General features: G+C 28.6%; 4 protein-coding genes across 7 annotated transcripts; 3 read left to right on the forward strand and 1 right to left on the reverse strand.

Annotated features, from left to right (window-relative positions):
* The first annotated feature begins 4,855 nt into the window (after positions 1-4,855).
* Positions 4,856-7,638, forward strand: LOC105249114 (60S ribosomal protein L35a). Of its 2 annotated transcripts, XM_025406283.1 has the most exons (5): positions 4,856-4,875; positions 6,082-6,178; positions 6,673-6,915; positions 7,174-7,332; positions 7,559-7,638. In XM_025406283.1, exons 1-5 carry the CDS (start codon positions 4,871-4,873, stop codon positions 7,580-7,582), a joined length of 528 nt encoding a protein of 175 aa, XP_025262068.1. In that variant the 5' UTR covers positions 4,856-4,870; the 3' UTR covers positions 7,583-7,638. The 2 variants fall into 2 exon arrangements, with proteins under 2 accessions (XP_025262068.1, XP_011252644.1); XM_011254342.1 differs by lacking the exon at positions 4,856-4,875 and having other exon boundaries at positions 6,175-6,237.
* A 60-nt stretch (positions 7,639-7,698) lies between these two features.
* On the forward strand, positions 7,699-10,144 carry LOC105249115 (SPRY domain-containing protein 7). Of its 2 annotated transcripts, none has more exons than XM_011254345.3 (5): positions 7,699-7,812; positions 7,915-8,220; positions 8,769-9,046; positions 9,253-9,355; positions 9,425-10,144. In XM_011254345.3, the coding sequence occupies exons 2-5, from the start codon at positions 8,118-8,120 to the stop codon at positions 9,520-9,522; spliced, it is 582 nt and encodes a 193-aa protein (XP_011252647.1). In that variant the 5' UTR covers positions 7,699-7,812; positions 7,915-8,117; the 3' UTR covers positions 9,523-10,144. The 2 variants fall into 2 exon arrangements, with proteins under 2 accessions (XP_011252647.1, XP_011252648.1); XM_011254346.3 differs by having other exon boundaries at positions 7,730-7,807.
* Positions 10,145-12,571: 2,427 nt separating this feature from the next.
* On the reverse strand, positions 12,572-16,706 carry LOC105249116 (heparan-sulfate 6-O-sulfotransferase 2). 2 transcript variants are annotated; one of them, XM_011254349.3, is made up of 5 exons: positions 15,955-16,706; positions 14,553-14,959; positions 13,999-14,178; positions 12,983-13,301; positions 12,572-12,877 (listed from the first exon to the last, which is right to left on the reverse strand). In XM_011254349.3, exons 1-4 carry the CDS (start codon positions 16,475-16,477, stop codon positions 12,990-12,992), a joined length of 1,422 nt encoding a protein of 473 aa, XP_011252651.1. In that variant the 5' UTR covers positions 16,478-16,706; the 3' UTR covers positions 12,572-12,877; positions 12,983-12,989. The 2 variants fall into 2 exon arrangements, with proteins under 2 accessions (XP_011252651.1, XP_011252649.1); XM_011254347.3 differs by having other exon boundaries at positions 12,572-13,301.
* Positions 16,707-18,476: 1,770 nt separating this feature from the next.
* LOC105249117 (dynactin subunit 3) lies at positions 18,477-19,549 on the forward strand. The gene is made up of 2 exons (XM_011254351.3): positions 18,477-18,582; positions 18,861-19,549. Exon 2 carries the CDS (start codon positions 18,869-18,871, stop codon positions 19,436-19,438), a length of 570 nt encoding a protein of 189 aa, XP_011252653.1. The 5' UTR covers positions 18,477-18,582; positions 18,861-18,868; the 3' UTR covers positions 19,439-19,549.
* The last annotated feature ends 5,020 nt before the right edge of the window (positions 19,550-24,569 follow it).

The following is a 24,569-nucleotide window of genomic DNA, read 5'->3' on the forward strand; positions in this document are numbered from 1 at the left end:
TGTGCCAAAAGATTTGCTCTTTATTCCACTTACTGCAATAATGTACACTAAAAATGACAGATCTATATTAAAAATGATAGATCTATATTTAGTTGTTGGAAAGAAAGAGAGAAGAAAAGTGCATCTAGAGAATTTAAAAGAATAAAAAACAAATCTAAAAATAATAATACATAAAGATTCATATTATGTATTTTTTTCATGAGGAATGTGAGGCGCACATTTATGCATTTATTTATTTAAATGAGATTTACTTTGGAGCACATTCAGTATTCAACTTTAATTTTATTTTCTCTTTCTTATGATATATAATTATAACATAATTACTTGCAAATGCTATCATTTTTGTGTGCTTACAGTGATACAGAAACAACATTACGAGTACTATATTTACAGATAACATCTGTATAATAAAAAAAGCACCAGTCTAATGGTGAAAAAAGGGTAAATATTGTAGACCAGCATAAGTATCAACCAATTATTTCACTGCTCTGTTTCATTAGAGTTGCAATTTTCTTTTATAATATCATAAATATTATAAATAAGATAGAGATTTCCATACGTTTCAAATAAATTTATATATTTTATGTATGTAATACTGCGCACACATATTAAAAGGTGATAATATCGCAGTTATAATAAGATACAATCCTGGCAATGTAGCGATTTTTGGATTCTGAAAATAATTTAATTTGATTTATTTTTGAGAAATGCGCACAATACTTTAGAACAAATTATTTTTGTGCCATGTATTACCTGTGTAAAATTCCACACGCAGTATCATATTGTCTGCGATATATGAAAAGCTTCATCGATGAAATAAATGGTTGAATATGATTGAGATATAAGAAAAGTACTTGTAATGTAATAACGTTAATATAGTACTTGTATATACAAATAATATAGTACTTGTAATGAATAACGTTAACGTGGAATACATAAATATTTTATATTTTAATTTCATATAATCGAGATGAGATAAGACACTCATGATTACTTTAAAAATGTGTCCACAAATATCATGTAACTTCAATAGCTGCACATTCGTCAAATTAATCCTATTACTTTAAATGAATCACAGCAGCTTGTTTTAATTTAATCTAACCTAACCAATTATATTATATGCTTCTCATTAAAATGTGTAAAACTGTACGTCGCACATTTAATACGATTAATATACTACGTAATAAAATGTAATACACTAATGAAATAATTAAATATTATTTTTAAAAGCATGATACAATCCAGGCAGCATACGCTTGTATTTACATTCGACATCCAAAGACAGTGGTTAGGTTAGGTTAGGTTAGATCAAACAAATTTATCGTTTAACAGTTGGCAGCCCTACAAGATAGGCTGTGCAGCACTGCGCGTATATAAAATAAATTTGAAATCGCTTCTAGCATAACCATCTTCACGCGATCGACTTTATTTGAATTGCACGGCATCGCATCGAATTATGATGCGGCGCCGATTTGTTTGAACGTAATTCGGGACATCGCGATGCTGTATAAGCGTTGAATTGTCACGCAAATATGATAATAAATCACATCTACTCACCGTTCACCGGCTGTTCCACAGACCGCTCCTCCTCGGGACAGTTCGCTCACCTCGGGACGTCCCATTCCGATCTTGATGCACACGATATCATCAACGCGAACGCGCGACACTTTATTCGGCACTCCCGATATTCGCTCGCATCCGATAATCATCATCAAGGGCGCGAATAACGCGACGCAACTTCGCTCCATCTTCGCGATGACGCCATCACTGAATATTGTCAAAAATCGCTGTCGCGCGTTTCCATCGACACACTATGAAAGTCGCGCGATCATCCTTGGACACTCTCGACGCTCTTTCAGTCGCGATATTCGTTTAAAAACGGTTAAAAGACGCGAAAAATGCGGACGTTCGACGATCCGTGTAACTGCGTATGACTCGATTCATGCGCCAACATGGCGGCCGTATGACGCGTTTGACGTAGCAGTGACGTAGCAGTGACGAAACAGTCACGCGCCAACATGGCGGCCGAACCACCTGTTCCTGCGCTTTCGTTTCTGCGCACGGCCATTCCTGCGCGCAACTTTGATTTCTGAATATTGTCTACAGCTTTAAATAATAGCACATAATGATAAATATATAAAGATGGAATCAATTAATCATATTGGTCATATATGTAGACTTGCCTGAAGAAAGAGAGTTGTTCTCGATGTTCACTTTTAAAGGAATAAAGAGAATTATATATAAATGTAAATAAATTATCCGAAGAGAGAAAAAATTGAGAGAATTTTTAATTTTTTAATAAAAAATGGAAATGTCTATTCATAGGCTTGTTCTTCTTTTCCTCTTTTGTGCAATTTCGATTCAATATATAACGTAAAATTCATAGTATATTGCATTTATTTTTATATATTCACAACTATAATATTAGCGCGATCATTTTTTGACATTTACAATACTCGTGTGCCTTGTTCTCGATGTTCACTTTTAAAGGAATAAAGAGAATTATATATAAATGTAAATAAATTGTCCAAAGAGAGAAAAAATTGAAGGATATTTTTAGTTTTTTTAGTAAAGGTTGGAAATGTCTATTCATGATAGAAATGCAAAGAAAGAAAATTATTATGTTTAAAATAATAATTTCATATGAAATACAACATTAAAAGTTACATTATAGAACTTGACTTTCTAAAAGCGTAATAAAACAATCAAATAGCAGACAGAGAAAAGATTAATTGTAAAAGAAAAAAAGTTGTTAACTTAACTAAACCATTTAACTAAATTATTACCTTTTTAACTGGAATATTTAACTATTATAAATCTAACCCTAACAGCACACATGTCCGAAAGATATCCAAAGGATATCCATAGGATATCCATAGGAGATCGGGATATTCTATGGATGTCCTTTGGACATCTTTTGGACATGTGTGCTGTTAGGGAACATGATATTTATTTAACTTAAATATTTCAATATTTCAATTTAAAAAATAATAATTTAGTTAAACGGTTTAGTTGAGTTAACAAAAACTTTTTTTTCTCAATGTACGTGTGTGTGCGAGACTTTAAAAATATACTTGGATATAAATACATTTATATTATTAAACGATTAATATATCTCGTGAGGTTTAATAAATAATTAATCTGTGTACACTGAGAAAAAAAGTTGTTAACTTAACTAAACCATTTAACTAAATTATTGTCTTTTTAATTGGAATATTTAACTATTATAAATCTAACATGACATTTATTTAACTTAAATATTTCAATATTTCAATTTAAAAAATAATAATTTAGTTAAACGGTTTAGTTGAGTTAACAAAAACTTTTTTTTCTCAATATATGTGTGTGTGTGTGACTTTAAAAATATACTTGGATATAAATACATTTATATTATTAAACGATTAATATATCTCGTGAGGTGTAATAAATAATTAATCTGTGTACACTGAGAAAAAAAGTTGTTAACTTAACTAAACCATTTAACTAAATTATTGTCTTTTTAATTGGAATATTTAACTATTATAAATCTAACATGACATTTATTTAACTTAAATATTTCAATATTTCAATTTAAAAAATAATAATTTAGTTAAACGGTTTAGTCGAGTTAACAACTTTTTTCTCAGGTACGTGTGTGTGTGTGTGTGTGTGTGTGTGTGTGTGTGTGTGTGTGTGTGTGTGTGTGTGTGTGTGTGTGTGTGTGTGTGTGTGTGTGTGTGTGTGTGTGTGTGTGTGTGTGTGTGTGTGTGTGTGTGTGTGTGTGTGTGTGTGTGTGTGTGTGTGTGTGTGTGTGTGTGTGTGTGCGCATGTGTGACTTTAAAAATATACTTGTATATAAATACAATTTTCACATACGTCACAGTACGCGTTAAATATTTCGGCAGCGAACTAACACGTCATTCGACCTTGTGACGTAGCGCGCTATTGTTTACATACGCGACGACCTCCCCTCATTCGCACGGCGACATTCCAACGGGAGAAAGTAGCGAGCTAATACGTCATTCGACCTTGTGACGTCACGCGCTATTGTTACATACGCGACGACCCCCTCATTCGCACGGCGACATTCCAGCGGTAAAATAGTGATATGGAACGCTCCGTATTATCGAATTCTTTTCCTAAAAGTACGATCGCGATTAGATCGAAATATAATAATTCGACTATTACAATTGACAAATAATTAATTAATAAATGACATGAAATTGTGGCGACGATAAATTCATCGAAACGCGATCTTTCATTATTGCAAATAAAAATTGAAGCGAAAGGGACAAAAATTACAAATTTTCTCACAATATTCTCCGATTATCGAACTTTACGAATAATAATTATTTCTTTAACATTGCATAGAATGAAATTCGATTTCGCCCGATGTTTTAAACTTTCCTAAACTGCATGCATATATATCATATTAATTAAACGCGCGCGCGCGCGATTGCTGTATCATCAATTTACATTACTTTAATATTTTAATCTTATGATTTGCGTTATTATGCATATATTATACATCAACAAATAGAAATAGTTAATTAATGTAAGAATCGAGTGGTGCATGATTTTGGCTTCGTTTAAAAATCGAGCGAATTATTGTAATTTTTGTATTCCTCTCTTGCAATAATAATAAAATAATAATAATATAATAAAAATACGTATCTCGTATGATTATTTTGCGATCGGGAGTGCCGTGCAAAGTGTCTCGCGATCGTTTCTGTATATGACTGAAATATAATTAACTGAAATGTAATTGTTTGTTCGCGAGTGAATACGTGAGTGCTACGAAAAAACAACAAAGGATGAAACAAAAAAAGAGAAGGACATCTGGAAAAGTATCGGACAGTCAGAAAGCAGGGAGAGAGCCTGAAGCAGAGACATGCGGTGAGTAATTTATAAAAATTATTTATTATTTATTATTTATATACACTATTTTTAAAATAGATATATTGCTTATTATTTTATTATCGTTTTATTTTTCGATCATTTAAATATATAATTCGGATTGAAATGCAGTAAAACAATCGAATCGTAGATCTAAATAATTAACTTAACGAAAAGACCCATAAAAGATATATTAGTTCTTTTAATAAATAGTATCGTATACTTAATCTATCTATATAAAAATGGATTATCTATTTATTTCTAAATATTAAATACTATAAATTTAATAGTTATATATTTTGTAAAATTTAATTATAAAAGAATCTTTAAGATATTCCAAAAGAAACGAAGAACTTTTCTCAACGTAGAAAAAGTTAATTATAAACAAACTTATATTTAATTATTATAATTAATTTGTATTTAATTTTATTGGAATTGTATTATTAATTTTATTGCATTGTCAAACTCTACGCGATCTCTGTAATGATAGCTATTCAGGAATTAGGTAATGAAATAATCAATTATTATCGCTGAAAAGAGGCAATAATATACTTTTAAATCTAATTTAAACTTTTGTTAAACGATATAAAATTTTTTTATTATGATGAGAAATCTTTATTAAAGATCATAATTGCAAATAAAAATGGAAATAACTTCACGAAGTTTATTAATCGTTAAATAAATAATTAATCCGTGTGTACGTGTACGTGTACGTGTGTGTGTGTGTGTGTGTGTGTGTGTGTGTGTGTGTGTGGGTGTGACTTTAAAGATATACTTGTATATAAATACAATTGTATATAACTTTAAAAATATATATTTCCGTTATGTTAATTATCCGATTTTTATTCGATCGTTTTATTGCGCGTTCTGAATCAAATTATATTTAGATCAAATAATATCAGAGAGAATATTTATTTATAATATTAAAATTCTAAATGTGTGTGTGTATGTACACATATATATTAGAATAGAAACGAAATAGAAATAGAAGAATAATCATTGCTCGTAAAGATTGCAACAAAGTAATCATTTATAATGTTGATTCCTGTATCGAAATAAGTATTAATTATGCGTTATTTATAAAAGTTATGCATTAGCATTTTGCGTTATTACAACACTCGTGTTACCGACAATTCATGTACGTGTAGCACGGAACACAACCCGAAATTGTGTCTATTATGTGTTACCCACTGAAAACATTCGTAGATATCGGCAGAAGTGCGCTTTCTGGTTGCACTTTCTTCCAGCAGAGGGATACAAGATTTCCTGTTCCTTCCTTCTTGTTTTTCTTTTAATTCATGACGTAAGTTGGTGTATCTTGCAGTGGCGAGATCTTACAATTAATAATAAATATTGATTAATGTAATTAATCTTTTTCACAAATAAGAGTGGCATTTTGTAAAACATTATGTCAGATTAACGTACAATTACTCGTTTCTCTAAATTGTTGGTCAATTTTTAATGATTCCGGCGGATTACTATGACATGTTTCATGTGGCATTTAGCGTTTATAGCGTGACAGTAGAAATGTGTGCATAATTTAATAAATTATATGAACTCAATATTGTTAATAATCTTAAAAAATATCAAGTTTTACGCAAACTTTGCGTCAATTTCGTGTAATTTCTGACAAAATGTTTTCTCACTATCAACTGTTGTACATAACCTCAAAGTGTTCTATTAATTTCATTTCTGTAAACATGCGACTTGTAGAGTTCTAGTTTTTATTTAATATTCGAAGAATATTTGTGTAATTCTTGTTGTATCGTTGCATTATCTCCTTTTTTCTTTTTATAGAAAATGACAAGTAAAGCAAAACCGCCTAAGACGAAGGAAGGTGCTGCGGAAGATGCGCCGGTGACCCTGAGGAAGAGGCCCTTCAAGAGGCACGGACGTCTGTACGCAAAGGCTATCTTCACCGGTTACAAACGTGGATTGCGCAATCAACATGAACATACCGCATTGCTCAAAATTGAAGGAGCCATAACCAAATCAGATTCTGATTTCTACGTAGGAAAACGATGTGTCTATGTATATAAGGTATAAACTACCTTCACATATATTGTTCGTCACATTTAAGTAAGACCGAATTAACTGCAATGACATAAAATATTTCTACAAAATTCTGATTATCAAAATCTTAATCCCGTTATCAATATCTTTATTTATTTACTTATATTTTTTTCCTTAATTTTATGAAATTTAATATTGAACTGTATCTTGATTTATTACTAATTTAGGGATTCCTATTCATAAAAATTATTGTAATAAGTAGCATGTGTATAAACATTGCCACAGGCTAAAAACAAGACTCCAGTACCTGGAAAGACCACGAAGAAAACTAAGATTAGGGCTATCTGGGGCAAGGTCACTCGTCCCCATGGAGCAAGTGGATCGGTACGTGCAAAATTTAAGAGAAATCTACCAGCCAAGGCTATGGGTCATCGTATCAGAATTGTAAGTTAAAATTTATATTTTATAATTTTGTTACAGACATCATATATATACATATTTTACAAATCTCTTATTGAAATATAAAAGCAGAATTTTATACTATTTGCATATATATTCCATTTTAATAAATAATTGTTATAATCAACTGTATTGCATATAACATTATCCCTCAGAGATAATACTAATAATCTTCATTACTAAACCTAATTAAAATTATTTTGTGTTCCAGATGCTGTATCCCAGTCGGATATAAACTCATACTCTTGTATAATATAAGGAAATAAATACCATTTTGGTAACTAAAAGAAATTTGTATTTATCTTTAGTACGCAAATTGAAAGTCTACGCATCGTTTTATTCAGCCTTGATTTATGACACGAAACCTAACCTGACCTAACCTCAAACTTTACGTCATTCACAAAGAGCTTTGGATCTGTCGAAGAGATTTATACTCGTCGTTAAGATACGAGGAAGAATCGTAAAGTATAATATGTGCTTCGTGATAAAAGCTCGTCGAGATAATTTATATTGATCAAAGTTTCTCTCGGACGGGAAGCCATTTTTATGCGGCTTGCTTATGCGTAGGTTTGAACAGTGTCTCGCAACGTCAAGTTTGCGCCAGTCCGTGACTTCCATAAATTTCGGTGAAAATTGAGCGAAAAAGATCGAGAGAGACATCCTAAACGAGAGGAGAGAAAAAAAGAGCGGGCTTTTACATCCCATTCGTTATGATGTCGCGTTCGCTGTACTTTTGAACGAATAGGAAATCCCAAGCGGTGTCGCGGACGATGTTTTGTTGTCTGAGAAACTGCTTCGACGGCCTCGGCTTCGCCGCGACTCAGCCCCCGAAGCGGGAGCGAAATCCCATCGCTCTAGACACGACTCATATGGGTAACTGTCAACGCTCGAACTGTCACGCTAAGTATCAGATGATCTGATTGCTCGAATTAATGACGTGACGCGACGTAACCACGCTAGGGAACCATGCCATATGTAATTTACATGCTACTTTTGCGTATTTATTTTTTTTGACAGAATATCGATATACAATCAATTGCTCAAGATTTCTTATATTTTCGCGCAAAGTAATCGATGCAGAAGCATTCTTGATTCTAATAGGCAATAATCAATTTTTTCAGAGCATTCAGATACTGATTTATATCCTTTCTAGCCTATGTAAATATAAAACTTTGCTTCTCTGAAATGCATTTGATAAGCTAATATTTTTCAAATAATTGTATCATCTATAAATCTACTTCTTAAATATCTTTTATATACTTGATGTATACATTTAGAGTAACAAAGACAGTTTAACTGATAATGAAATATATATTCCAATATTTTTTTATCTTGTATATTTGATATATATTTATTTATATCATACAAAGATAGCTAACTGATATCGTAATGTACTATACTTACTCCAATACTTTTTTTAGGAAATGAAGTAGTAATAGTGAAAAATGGTCTAAGGATATGCGGAAGTGGTGGTGCCTTAACAAATGCTCCTCTTGTCCAGAGCAAAAGTTATTTTGAAGTAAAAATACAGCAAGGTGGTATATGGGGTATTGGACTGGCCAGGAGGGACACGGATCTCAATGTTGCCATTGGAGGAAAAGACTTGGAAAGTTGGGCGCTTAATTCAGATGGTATTATAAGACATAACGAGCAAGAACTCCACAAGATTCAAAATCCTGTACAGGAAGGGGATGTCATTGTACGTATCGTTATTATTTTTTTAAATTTTAACAAGCTTTCAAACAAGTTAATACATTGAGGCTTTAAACAAATCAAAGGAATATGTTTGTAATTTTTAAGCTTCTACTTTGAGGCTTTAAAAAATCAAAGGAATAATATGCTTATAGTTTTTAAGATTTGTATCACAAGCAGAGTCTTGTTAGAATAATTAAAAACTTTTCTTAGGGAGTATCGTATGACCATATAGAGTTGAATTTCTATTTAAATGGGGAAACCATGAATGCTCCAGTTATAAATATAAAAGGACGAGTTTATCCAATATTATATGGTGGGTATATTTACCGCTTTAATGATAAGTAACACGACAATTAATTTTTAATCAGTATTTCACTTTTAGTGGATGATGGAGCCATATTAGATTTAATTCTGGAAAATTTTACCTATTCTCCACCAATGGGCTTTGAGAAAATAATGTTGGAACAATCGTTGCTTTAGCAGAATGACAGAAAATGAAATGTGAAGAAAATGAAATAATTATTGTATTGTCAAAATTTATATTATTCGTCCATTTCACAATTTTAATCATTGGAACTAAGAATAATTAAGCATAACAAATTTCAAATAGAGGAAGACGCTACAATGGCATAGTGTTAAGAAACAATGTCACAAAGTATAAATGTCATAATAATTGCATAATGCGTGGATGTATTTAAACGAAATGCGTGGAATAAGTAATTTGCCTAATATTATATGAGAATATATTTTTTGAGTCATACAGAAGGAAGAGACTTATAATAAAGATAGATTTTACATAACTGAAAGAATTCTTCGGATTTATTAAAATTAAAAGGTTTACAACATTAATCAAATGGATTAGATTCAGTTCTATTTCGATCTGCGCGACGTCTATCTTACAATACAATATCTGTATACCTTTATTTGTATAATTGTATAATAATAGATGTAATTACACATAAATATGTGCTTTGTATACATGATTTATTGATCCTTAGATAACTAATGGTATGATATATACAATGACTTAAATAAGGTACCGACGGCTTTAGGCCTATTGTTCGCTTCGTTAGGCTAGTGTCATGGCGTTTCATTAACTATCTCTTTTTCTTTTCATATCTTTTCTCTTGCTACGAGTATTGTATAGTGAACATTAAAGCTAAAGTTTTATCTTTTCTAACATATTGAAAACTTGCACCTCTCTTTTTATATTATTGATCACGTGAATATTTGAACGATTCAATTATTGTGCTATGTGTATATTATGTAAAATGAATACATTTTTAATGAGATCATCAAACTTACAAAATTCTAATGCATCCAAAATAAATCATAGACTATTATTTAATATATTTGAATAGATAAGCATTTTTTCTGATATAAGAATCGATCACAGTCAGATAAGCGCCATTAATAACATGAAAATGATAGCTAAACAAAAACCGTTAAAGTAATTATTTGCGCTTATCGTCAATATGAGTTTTTTCTAATAATTTTTATCTAATAATGTGTATAAAAAGTGTCTTATAATTGTTTGTGCTGCAAGCTTTCTGAGTACTTGCTGAAACATCTTAAATCTTTGGTCCTTAATAGTAAAGAATAGCTTTAAACAATTATTGATAATTTTACACACTTAATATTATGTATTTTATAATATTATATCTATAATATAAATAGGTCATTCGATTGAAATAATGTAATTTTTATATATTATCTCTAGTCTCATTGTCTGCCATAATTAAATTCCTATATACTAAACATAACATAATTGCGCATTTTTGTAAGAATTAATTTTTTTAATTACATAATTTTTATGGCACTCGATTTCCTATATGTATTATTAGATATATTAGATACGTATTGTATTCATTCGAAAGACCATTATTATTTAAGAAAGCCTTTACCTATGCTTTAATTATTAACTAATATAATTAATCACTATATTTTATATTTATATTATGACTTGATGATATGAGATATTTATAATGGTAACATCGCAAGTCTATTGCACTTCCAACTTTAGTTGTTGAATTAGTATTAATTGTGTTAAAATAATATTAACTTAGATTAACTTTAATCTAGGAAATGAGACTATCATCCAATATATTATAATATTGTTTGTGATTAAATTATATAGGCCTGTGATAAAGTAATTTAAATAATTTTCTGATATATTTGGAGGACTTTTAATATAATTTAATTATATCTGCATGTTGAGAGAATACATCTTTTAGGATAAAATAATATTGTAATTAATGAACATCATAGTATTTTCTTATTAATCGAGTGTAGGACCGTTAATCTCTCAAGTAGTGTGTAAATCAATGATTAAAAATGGATATTCTTTTCCCATTTTACAGATCATGATTTACATATAGCTTATAATTAATATTTTATTATTTAAACTATACAAAATGCTAACGTTAGCTTCATATAGCTAACGGAACTCGTTTCAATCATGCCGCAAGTAATTTGATTAAAAAATATATATACTTTTAGAGATATGTATTTACAAAAGTAATTCGAAACCTATGTGTGCATTGGTTTTTAATTACAATATGTGCTACCAATATAAAAAATTGTATAATGCATAAAATTTTACCAAATATCGAAACTATCATTACTATCTCTATTCTTAGCTTCCTGTTATAAATGATAGTGTGCAAAATAATTGGAAATTTTGCATCCTCTTTTTATATTTTTAATCAAAACATAATTTCTTTTTTAAAATGGCTAGAGCTATTTGTGCAATAATTAGTAGCATTTATTACATATATATCTGAATAACAGATATTATAAATTCAATATAATGTATCTTCAATGTAAATATAATTAACCAATACTATTAATTATATTCAACATTCTTGTATTTCAGATTGTAGTTTTGTTGATTTGTATTTTTCTTATGTCTGCAATATCTGTGCTTCTTTCAAATCTTTACATTTTACATAACATTTTATATCAGATATGTACTTAAATAACTTTTTATAACTTATCATTTCAATAATATAAATTAATTCATGTATTAATTCATATGGATATGCTGAATAAATTAAGTTTTTTTTTGAAACGAGAGAATATAAATTTTATGTGTGAAAATATTCATGGAAACACAAAAATAAACTTTTACAAATGATATAAATTAACAAAAAATAATGGTATTTCCATTTTACTTCTAATTATATTATTTTTTTACTTATTTAAATAAAATTATCACTTTTAATATAATATATATTATTATAATATAATAATATATATTATATATATTAAATAATATATATTATATATAATAATACATATATATATATATATATATATATATAAATAATATATATTATATATATTATATATATTAATAATACATATAATATATATTATTTACACAAATTAATACATATGTAAGTTTACTTGCTTCAATATTTCTTATAAAATTATTTATGTAAATTCATAAATGAAAATAGAAACATTATATATATTATATATGAATCCAAAAGATATAAATTAATTCAAAATGGCATAAATATGCGTCCTCAAATTTGAGAAAAATTATTTGGCGCATATGGCAATAATTAAGTTTGCATGTAAATCTTATAAAAAATTTACAGTTTTATTAAAATTATAATTAAAGATATGAACTTATGTGGAAGAACCCTCATAGAGTGTACGATTATTTTATGGATCATAAAAAATTTTTGCAAATATTACATTGCGAATATTAACTTTTGCACTTTTAGCTGCTGATAAAATAGCCTGGTTCATCACAAAGTTCTCGGATTTTTCTTTGGTCTCGTCCAAGTACATTTTCATGTGCTTTTGGTAAATTTTACGCAGATAGCTACGATTTATACAGAAACAATTCTGTTTCAAGAGCATTTCTCTAAGATACTCAAATCCAGAGTAATGGTTAACGTCGAAAAAGATTGCTTATTAATGTACTTACATACTTATCACTCTGTAGTATCTTCAATGACGGAATCCCAATTAAATTCTGTGACACTTTGCCTTGATGATAATTCACCAAGATGTTGGAATCGTTGTACGAAATGTGGATCACGATCTCTAAGCCGTTTAAATCTTTGAAAGGCGAGATTCTTTGCAAATTCGTAGAGTTCCAAATCCAGGCTGTTGAGTTTACGTACAGTCTCCAATTGTTCTAAGCTAAGGGTTGCCATAGTAGCTGCACTAAGTGTAGCATTATGCTGTTCAAAGGCAACCGCAAATCGCATCTTAAACGTTTCTTCAAAGGTATACTGTCCCACCTGATGTAATACAATTTTGTTATTATTATAAAATAATGTATATATATAATCATTAATATTAATATCATATGCATATATTGTATTATTTTTTTCTAATAATAAATATAAATTCTAATAAATATAAATTAAAACAATATATTATATTAATAATATATTTTAATAATGATTTGAATATTCTAACATGAATATGAATTATTATATTAATAATGCAATTGAATATCTGTTGATGCTTAGCTTGTAAGTAGAGATCAAGGCTAACAACTTTAATTGATCTAACTTGAATAATAACAAATCAGAACAAAAAGTTGTTTATGATAGCTAGATAATTGATCAAAAAAAACCATGTATGACGCAGATTATTACATGAAAAAAATACTATATTACATAAAAAAAAGCTTTTAAAATTTATTATAATTATATAGCATCAAATTGAAAAAAATGTAACTTTTTGAAACATAGTATAATAATACATAAAATGTAATAAAAATTATATATAGGGAAGTAACAAATTTTTTAATTTAAGTAACAAATTGTATATAAATGTTTTCATATAAGGACTATTCTTATAATATGAATATTATAAGAATATTATATAACAGAAGTATTACAAATTTATAATAATAATAATAATAATAATAGTAATAAAATGACACAATATAAATTATATATTATTATTTATAAATATATTATTACATACCTTCTGATACTCAGTCAACATGAAGAAAGGCATGTATTGCAGATTGTGCTTAGCACTGGCCAACATTAAACGATCTCTGTCAGTGTTGCTAAGAGTAGAATTATAACAGCCAACTATTGATAGATCTGCCAGCATTCTAGTTTGACGATTACTCGCCAAATTGTAAGGACACGCCATAAACTGCACAGATATAATAATCTTATTGTAAATCAAACTTTCTAATCTATATTAATATTTTTATTCCGATCTTGTTATTTAAATAAAATTTCGTTTTCATTGTTGATGTGAATAATAACAAGTCACAAGCACAATGTACTTATTATGAAAGAGGGCATAAAGTTATCTCACAGGAAATAACTGCATACGAAGTAAAAAAAAAGAGGATTTTATTAAGATAAGAAACTCTTATCTTAATGTATTTCTAGGCATAGAACAACATTGCAGAGCAGCTATTAATCCAAGACATAAGTCTATGTTACAAATGAAAAGTGCAGCAAAGATATTGGCTAAACGTAAAAAATCCTTTTATACTATATAATTGTGCAAAAAATTACCTGTTCTAAAGTGACATTTTTCCAACTGGAGCCGTTATAACATTGGGGTATATTTGCTTGAGTACCTCCACACCAATGACGAGCACCTCTCCATGTAGCACCCCTTTGCACGTGTTTGAATTCGGAGAGATATCTCGCGACGGGATCTCTTATGATAGTTAGGTAAAAGTAACGGCGTTTGATGCCTTCCCCTTCAACTTTATTGAGCTCTGTGTCTACACAATTCGTCAATTCGGTCCAATCCGCGTGTAGACCGCATTTCCAGCCAGTTGAATATCGTGAAAATAACCAGTTTTCGTTTGGACGATTTGGACGGTAACAGGAGCAACGCTTTCGTCGTCGTTGACACAAACACGGTTTTTGTAATTCTAGGTCTCGCACCAGATGTTTTCCAAATAATGTCCCACCTTTCAACAGAATAACAATATTAGATATCTTGCATAAATAACAAACATTTACATTATTAAATTAATCATAAAAGAATTTCTTATGCAACAATTTATTGGTAAATTTTACCAATTTTTATTAATATTTATTATATATAAATATGTATATTTTAATTTCTTTTAATTAAATTTTTTTAAATTAAAACTTATAGTATTATAATGAGACTGCATATATGTTATGCACTTTCACAGAAGAAAATTACGAATACAAAGAGAAGGAAAAAAATAGAGAGGATGTAAGCATATAGCATACTAAGTAACTTCATATCCCTGTATTATTATTCTTTCTTTCTTTCATTCTAAGATAGGGCCTGAGAATTTGAGTATATCTGATGAATAATGCAATAATTCAAGTATGTAATGGCCAGAGAGAAAATGTGCAATATTACTTTACTTTTACTTAAATATATATTGAAAAGATCTTGATAAGAAATACAAGAAATGAAATATATGATTGTAAACAAACATTTTAATTTATGCAGATTTTTATATTCATCTTCTAACGTAAACTCTTGCTATTTACTTTTGTCATTCAGATTTTATTTTTCAGATTTTATTATTTGACACTTTTGTAAAACTTTACTTTAAAATATTAAAAATTAAAATATTATTAAATATTTTATATTTATAGCATAATTATTATATTTCTCAATCATATATATTAATTTTAAAAATACCTTCTTATTTATATTAATTCAATTTAATGCTATTTATATAAAAGATAATTAACACAAGTAACTTTTTTAATAAAATGTACTTGTGTAACATTTACAAAGTAAAAAATATATAAAAATTTCTTCAGTCTATATTATGTATTAAAACTTTACGCAAGTCAATTTATACATTTAGCACCTCTAACAAAGACTCTTAAGACTCCAAGACTCCAGGATGTAATAAAGAAGATTATTGCTCTTGACAATAAACAGTAGACTTCCTTCCAGTAGACGTAAACTCACCAGTTTTCTGTATATGCAAAAAAACCATGACATCGTGAGCATTGATATCAAACTGGAAAGTGTCATTGGCGAAAACATCATCGTAGCCTAGACTGCCCTGGATGCTCTGCAGCTTGAAGGCGGGATGTGCCGAGAGTATGCCATTCCTGTCAACCTCGATGGACACGGAAGACAGAGCGGCGGAGCCTACGGGGATGGACAGGCTCTCGGACACCCTGACGGATTCCTTGATCTCGCGATTGGTCAGGGCGCAAACGTGATCCGGGCAGAAGTAGCCCAGGTAGACGATCCCGGTTAGCGTCAGAAACAGACATACCCCGACGACGCGACGCAAGCGGGCCCTACGCGGATGCCGCGACTCCATCATCACCGTCGTCGTCGCGGACCCGCCGTCGCATAAGTTTACCTCCTTCGCCTCCGCCGCCTTCTCCTCCTCCTCCTCCTCCTCTTCCAACGCGACGAGCACCTCGAGCTCGCTAGTAGTAGCGTCTATCCTCGCATCGGCGCCCGCTCGTCTGCCCATTATTACCCATTATCGTGCCTCCCTGTTCTCGCTCCGGCCTCTCTCGGTCGCTCTCTTGGGAGGATGACAACGTACTGCCGTACACCACCGCTCGCTGATGCGATCCGACCTGACCGTAGCTACGCTCGCCAACCGAGCGTCGGCCATGACAGATGCTCTCGCTCTCTCCGCTCCTTGCTCCTATCGTCCGTCATCGTCTCCCGCGATCCCTGCCGCGCGTCTCGGTTAGAATCTGAACTTTATACCTAGCGTACCTTCTCGACGCGCGCTCATCCTGTCGTGGACATTTACGATGCGAATGAACTATAAGAGTAGGAAAAAAGATGAAAGGCAAAATTAAACTTACTCTCCCTGAAGACTTATTAATGTCAAACCACACGTGTGTGTTTTTTACAAGTATTTTCATGGATCATTTCTCTCATCCGGATTATATAGCGTTATTTATATTATGTTTTGAAAGAGAGAGAGGACGCATAATTACAAGTGAATTATGCTCACTTTAGACGGTCCATAATTCGCGAATTTAAAATGAGATTCAATCTATAATTTTGTGTATATCGTGTAATGCATTTTTAAAATAAAAGAATATATATATATATACATTAAAAGAAATTTATAATGTAAGGTAATAAATGCACAAAACATACGTGTCAAAATGATATAAATAACACGTATAAAATTATATAAATAAATTTATATATTATAAATATAAATCTTAAATTTTGTCGCGAATTATAGATCGTAAAGATGTGACAAGTGATATAAACATATCGGAAAGAAATATTATGACTAAGAAATGATTATGACTAATTAATCTGTAATTTTTTATCATGATGGATGCAAAAAATTTTATTGCACTAACCTCCTCTCTCTAACATGAAGACTTTCCTTCTATTTCTTTTACAAACGTAACGACGTTGCATAAGACCTTTTTTTTCTAAAATAGATGAATTATTAAAAATATTATGTTAGAAATTTAATTTGTGAAAAATTCCTATCAATAAATTAGTCTTCGAAAAAATACAAACCAGACGCTAAATCGGCATATATTTATTTGTTATTAGATCGTCCGTTTATTTGCAATTTCTGCTTCTGCACTCTTAAAATAGAACATTGGAGAGAAAGGAACAAGTGCAGAAAGAGCAAGCAAAACGAATCAAATCTATCGACAATTTATAGATACATTCAAATGGTAAAAAATTGGCGCGGCGCGTCTGGTGTCAAGGCGCCAAAGCGTCTGGTTCGAGACTCGACGGAGGGAGCTACTCAAGTGAAATCACGGACACAATCGCGCGTCCTTCTCGTTAAAAAATGTATTTTTTAAATTGTTTCGAGGGATTGAGTTACGCGTGAAAACATCGAGTGTAAAGTGGAAATGTGCAAAATGACATAAGAGTGCGGGAATACTTGAAGAGACTCGAAATAAAAGCGATCAAGATGAAATTTTCTCGACCGAGCCTGGACAGAGTTTCGGCGGGAAGGAAATGGAAAATTTACACGCCGAGAAAAGAAGGTAAGTAACAAAATTCATTTGCGTGACGAGATCACGATTAAATTAAATAGATTGTGTGAACAATCCTTAAAATTCAGTTCCGTCACAAATAAAATATGTGTTGTAATTTAAAATTTAAAAATTTGAAAACATTTTGTAATCTATTATCTGTAGTAGAATAGCAGTGTTTTGCTTTTAAGTGAAATTTTCAGAGACTTAAATACAATATCGAATAATTTTATCGAGTATTGCCATGTATATTTTGTAATTTACATGCAAATTAATATTCGTACTCGAGTGTATCTGTTATTTCTCAATCTAATATGCGCGGAGTATGAAATATATAATCTTTACAAGAATGATTTTCTATATTAATATTTTATATATTATAGATTTCTATATTATGTTGAAAAATTAATAAAGTTTATTGCCGCATACTGAAATTTTCGAATGAAAAGTTGCTGCTTCTCGAATTAATAATCGAATTAAAATTTTTGTATAGTCACGTGATCACGTGGCTATTGCGCGCGCATGTCGAACGAGTGACAAATGACATAACCTCCAAATCTGTCAAACTTACCAGTCTCATCGAATTGATATTTATAACAACGAGGTAAGTAGTCTCTCGATTTTATCTATTATTGTGTAATTTATGTATTTATTTATGAGAATTGCAACATCTTGAGCGACAAAAATGCAAAATGTTTTGTTCGCACGAAATCTTTAGTTTCATGCGAATTAAACATTTTCCATCTTTGTTCGATGAATATTTATTGAAAGTAGCTCTTTGTAAATTAATATATATATAATTTTAAACCAATTCATATTCTAATTGAGTTAATTTATAAAATACAATTAATGTATCTTTATGTACGTATTTTTGTATTTCAGCTTTTAAAATGTCATCCGTCAAGTTGTTAGAAGACAGAATTGCTAATTTAGAGAAACAAGTATATGGGCTTGGTAAAACAATTAGTATTGATGATCCTGTACCACCAAACGCTATCATCGAACGTCTCCTTGATGTCAACTCGCTACTCTCTTCAGCATTGTCGGGCAGAGAAAAGCCAAATGCACTTATTAAGCGTCTGCCAGAATTAAATGGCTATTTAGAACCTGTTCCTGAAGGTTTTGATATACCTATAAGTGCTAAAGCACAATTGCTGCTAACAATGGAGCCAGAAATTATAGAGAATGATAAACTGTTAACGAAAGTGCAGGAGCTAGCACCTATATTAGAGTCAGAACGTATAAAAAATGTTCCTGAATTAAATAGTACATTTAATAAGATTTCATTGTCGTATCTCAAAGCTTACGAGGATTCTAAAGAATTAAGCACGCATATACATGATCTTTTATCTAAATATAATGCAGTCATAAGTAGTATATCAGAATCACTAATTACTTTAGATGCTGCGGTTACAGCTGCTGAAATAGCAGCTAAACCAAAGAAACAGATAGATGATTGAAAAGAAATAATTGTTTTGTCTAATTAATGTTAATTTATTGTGCAAATCATATTTAATTTCAGTGTTATAGTGCAAATTCAGTTTTATCTTTAATTATTTTAAATTATTTAGTAACATTTTATAGAAACAATTTAAAACAGAAAGAAAATATTGGATATATAATTTGTTTAAAATATGTTTTACTTATCTCATTATTACTTAAAATATAAAGATACACATTTCGTATTAGCTATGCATACATAAACATACTGTTTAATTTCTATAACAATGTATTTTATTAAAATAGTTATAAATTATATATAGTTATTCTATCACTGCTTAATTCTATCCATTGTTCACTTCAGGAATCCTTATTTAGGATCTCTAATACAAACTATTGATTCGTATATAATCAAATATGTATCATATATGTATGAGTGTCTCTTGTGTTAAATAATTGTTTTAAATCGATATATAAAAGTACATTTTGGAAAGATTCGAGATATCACAAAAATTTTTAAATTTTTAGCTTAATTAGGTAATAGTTAATTTCATGTATATATAGTAATAGATAGGAATTTTACTCATAAAAAGTGTGAATTTTAAGAGATTATTTCATTCTCTAATAGACTTTTATATCATGTTATCCATAATAAACAGTTACTTTATACAATATTTACATAATATTTTCTTAATTATAAATCTGTTTATAATTTTGTTATCCTTTATTTTTTTTACATATATTTTGTTATTATTTTTATCCTACAGAATTTAAGTACTTATTTTTCGTAAAATAATACACTATTTAAATTTATATGGGAAAGAAATTTGAAAACTTAAAAAAATAGGAACGTGGACATTGAAAGAAAAAAGAATGCGAATTTAATTAATATGTATGTAAAAATTAAATATGTATAACTTTTGAGCATAAAGAAAGTCGAAATTTTTGTTCTGTTGTGCATTCTTTTTGTAATGACAAATTTTTCTTGCTTATTAAAATTGCAGTTTTCATTTAGTGTATAATTATCGTTGAATATCAGTTTCTCATATATCTCGAGAAATTGATATAATAATTATTTAGCTTCGCATTTGCAAAGCTGGCACTGATTCGCATAACTACGAAAGCGCTGACTCTAAGCTCGAGTAAATTGTTGGATGATCTCTCGAACATCTGCTATGATAACTTAATAAGCCCTGTATCTCCCATCTTCCCGATATACCCTGTGATTCACTGGTACACATTAGTAGCGCTCCTTCATCATTTTGAAGTCACATATTGAATTACATTAATGTCAACTAATTGGCAATATCACTAAAATTCATTATAAATATATACACGCGTTAATTAGTGTATTATATATATATATATATATATATATATATATATGTATATATATACACGATTCCTTTACATATTTCATGTACATGTGGCGAATATTCAGTTTATGAACCGCTTTACAAAATTCTCATCGAAAATGACAGATTTTGTTATATGCCTCAAAGTATGATTATTACTAGCATTTATATAAATTATATATATATTTTGTTATCTTTCATTCATATAATGTAAAATACATCATTTTTTTTTATTTTAGGAGTTCGTATATGTATCGATATGTGATCCAAAATGGATTAATCATGTAGATATAGGACAATATTTTTCTAGATTCGAAGGCACCTATTACATACCAAATGAAAGCCTAGCAGAATATTATCCAAACGATATTGCTGCAATTCCCAAAATACTTTCCAGTCGATAGTTTATATTATTATTATCAGTTATATGTATTATTATTATCAATTATTATTATCAGTTATATGTACATAAAATGTACAATTAGTAATGTAAATATAATCCTGCATAAATAATATTTTAACTTTTTTATTAAGATATTATGTGTTTTAGTGATGAAATTATAAATACAAATTCATAATAATTCATAATATAGGAAATAATATAAGAAATATATTAAAAATATTATATTATCTAAGCATATAATAAACAAGAATAAAGACAGAATTTCCAAGATAAAAATACAACGAACATAGTTTTATTTTCTCGAAGTTATTTTTGAATTTTAATATAAAAATAATTTTAAATGTATTATAATATTTTATAATATATATTATAACGTTGAAATAATCTTATAATTGCACAAATTTAAAATCAAAAGAAATACTATTAGAGCTCAAAATTATTATTATATTTTACTAATTTCTTCTTCGCACTTTATAATAGATACATACATTATTAACGTAATTTTTAAATAGAAATCAAAATCGAATACTAATTTTTGTTTTGAAAAATGTATATATATGTGTATATACAATAGTTTTGTTTATTAAATATCTTTTTGATGATTTAAGGATATTTGTTCTAGAACGCTTCGTAAAAAATGAGAGTTTGTTAGTAAAACATTGTACTTATTATCATGTCATGTACTAAAGCTTAGTTTTAGTACATGACAAACCAGCAAGATGTACGAGAAGTGCCGGTGTTGCTTATTTACAATAAATAAGTTAAATAATAATTTATAATCTCTTTAATTGTATAAAACATTAAAATTAATTATATTTCGCAAGAAAAATAACAAAAAATAAAAACGAAATAAAGAGATACGCGACATTATGTCATACAAACAATAACATGATTTAAAAATAAATTAATGATATAAGTGAAAATTTTATAAAACAATGACAAAAATAATTAGATTTTGTATCTCTATATCATTAATTTATTTTTAATTAAATAATTAATTTAATTAATATAATAATTAATGTAATAATTAATATAATAATTAATTTAGGCAGAAAAAAGGGTCGATTAATATCCCCATGCAACTGCAAAGGGAGTATCAAGCATATTCATGTAAAATGTTGGATAGAATTTGTAGAACATTTATATTCTATTTATGTTCTTTAAAATAGAGGCAGAATGCAGAAAGATTGGATTTCGATTCTATCCGGAATCGATCCCGGCCCATCGAGCCTTTGACTTATTTGTAGATTACGACTACGTTATCTACCACATTCCCTCAATTCTTTCCCATTGAGAATAAATTTATCCAACAATCTCCATATTATCTGATATTAATCGCACTGCTATACTTAATAAGTGACGCATTACTGTACTTGATCAGATTAATTAAAGGATACGTTCCTGAGAAATTTAATTTAAGAAATTGTATTATTTTTTTAAATTAAAATAAGTTGTTTATTTCTTTTTTATTGTTATTAAATTTGCAGTATACTAGATAATATATCTCCTAATAATGAAGAATTCGAGAAATTCGCGATTTCGGAATTTTTACAATCAGTTTCAAACATAAAAGTATATATTATTGCCAAAATATATAATATATTAACAATTTTTATTATTTTATAATCATTTATCTTAGCTTATTATTTATTAATGATGAATGTATCTAATCTGTTTTAGAAAATAAAAACATAAGGAAAGAAAAAAAAAAAGAAAAGAAAAAAAGAAGGTAGAAGAAAGAGGTGTAATTTTTAAAAGAGACAAATTAATTAATTTTCATTAATTTTAATCTTCTTAATATTTAATAAAAATGTATATTATATGTTATTAATATATATATATACATATATATATATACATACATATATATATATATATGTATATATATGCATAATATAAAATATGTATTACATAAATATAATATATTATATAAAAATGGAAATTTAAATTATAATTCAATTAGATAACTTTTGTAAACACTTGCTGCTGAAATGGACGAAAGGTATTTAATACTACATTTAAATAGTACATTTAATAATATTTCAAAGCTTACGAGGATTCTAAAGAATTGTAAGCGTTTACATATATGATTTTTTTTTAAATATAATGCAGTCATAAGTAATATATCAGAATCATTAATTACTTTAGATGCTACGGTTACAGCAATTAAACCGAAGAAACAGATAGATGATTAAAGGAATCATTGTTTCGTCTAATTAATTGTATTATTGTTAATTTATATTGTGCAAGTCATGTTTAATTTCTATGTATAGTGCAAATTCAGTTTTATCATTGATGTTTCAAATTATGTTTCAAATATTTAGTAATATTTTACTATTATTACGTTTCAAATTATGTTTCAAATATTTAGTAATATTTTATAGAACCAATTTAAAACAGAAAGAAAATATTGGATACATAATCTGTTTAAAATATGTTTTATTTATCATTTTTATTTGAAATATAAAAATACGCATTCCGCAATGACTATGCATATATAAACATACTGTTTAATTTCTATAACAATGTATTTTATTAAAATAGTTATATATTATATACAGTTATTCTATTTACTGCTTAATTCTATCCATTTCTTAATTCTGTTTATTTCAGGAATCCTTATTTAGGATCTCTGAGACAAACTATTGATTCGTATATAATCGAATATGTATCATATAAGTATCGGTGTCTCTTGTGTTAAATACTATTTATAATTATTTTAAAACGATATAAAAAAGCACATTTTGAAAATATCACAAAAATATTTAAATTTTTAACTAGATTAGGTAATAGTTAATTTCATGTACATATAGTAATAGATAGGAATTTTACTTATAAAAGTGTGAATTTTAAGAGATCCATTTCATTAATAAACTCTTACACCACATTATCCATAATAAACAGTTACTTTATACAATATTTATATAATATTTTCTTAATTATAAATCAGTTTATAATTTTATTATCCTTAACTTATTATCCTTATTAACATTTTCTTTAATTATGTTTTGTTATCATTTGTGTCCTACAGAATTTAAGTGCTTATTTTCCGTAAAATAATACACTATTTATATAGGATAAATTTATATGGGAAAGAAATTTGAAAACTATTAAAAAAATAGGAACATGAAAATTGAAAGAAAAAATAATACAAATTTAATTAATATGTATGTAAAAATTAAATATGTATAACTTTTGAGCATAAAGAAAGTCTAGCCCAAATTTTTGTTCTATAATACATTTCCTTCTTTTTTTTTAATGACAACTTTTTCTTGCTTATTAAAATTGCAGTTCTCATTTAATGTACAATTATCGTTGACTATCAGTATATATTCTCATATGTCTCGAGAAATTGACATAATAATCATTTAGCTCTGCGTTTGCAAAGCTGGC

Source organism: Camponotus floridanus, unplaced genomic scaffold, assembly GCF_003227725.1.
Source record: "Camponotus floridanus strain SB8 unplaced genomic scaffold, Cflo_v7.5 scaffold139, whole genome shotgun sequence".
NCBI lineage: Eukaryota > Metazoa > Arthropoda > Insecta > Hymenoptera > Formicidae > Camponotus > Camponotus floridanus.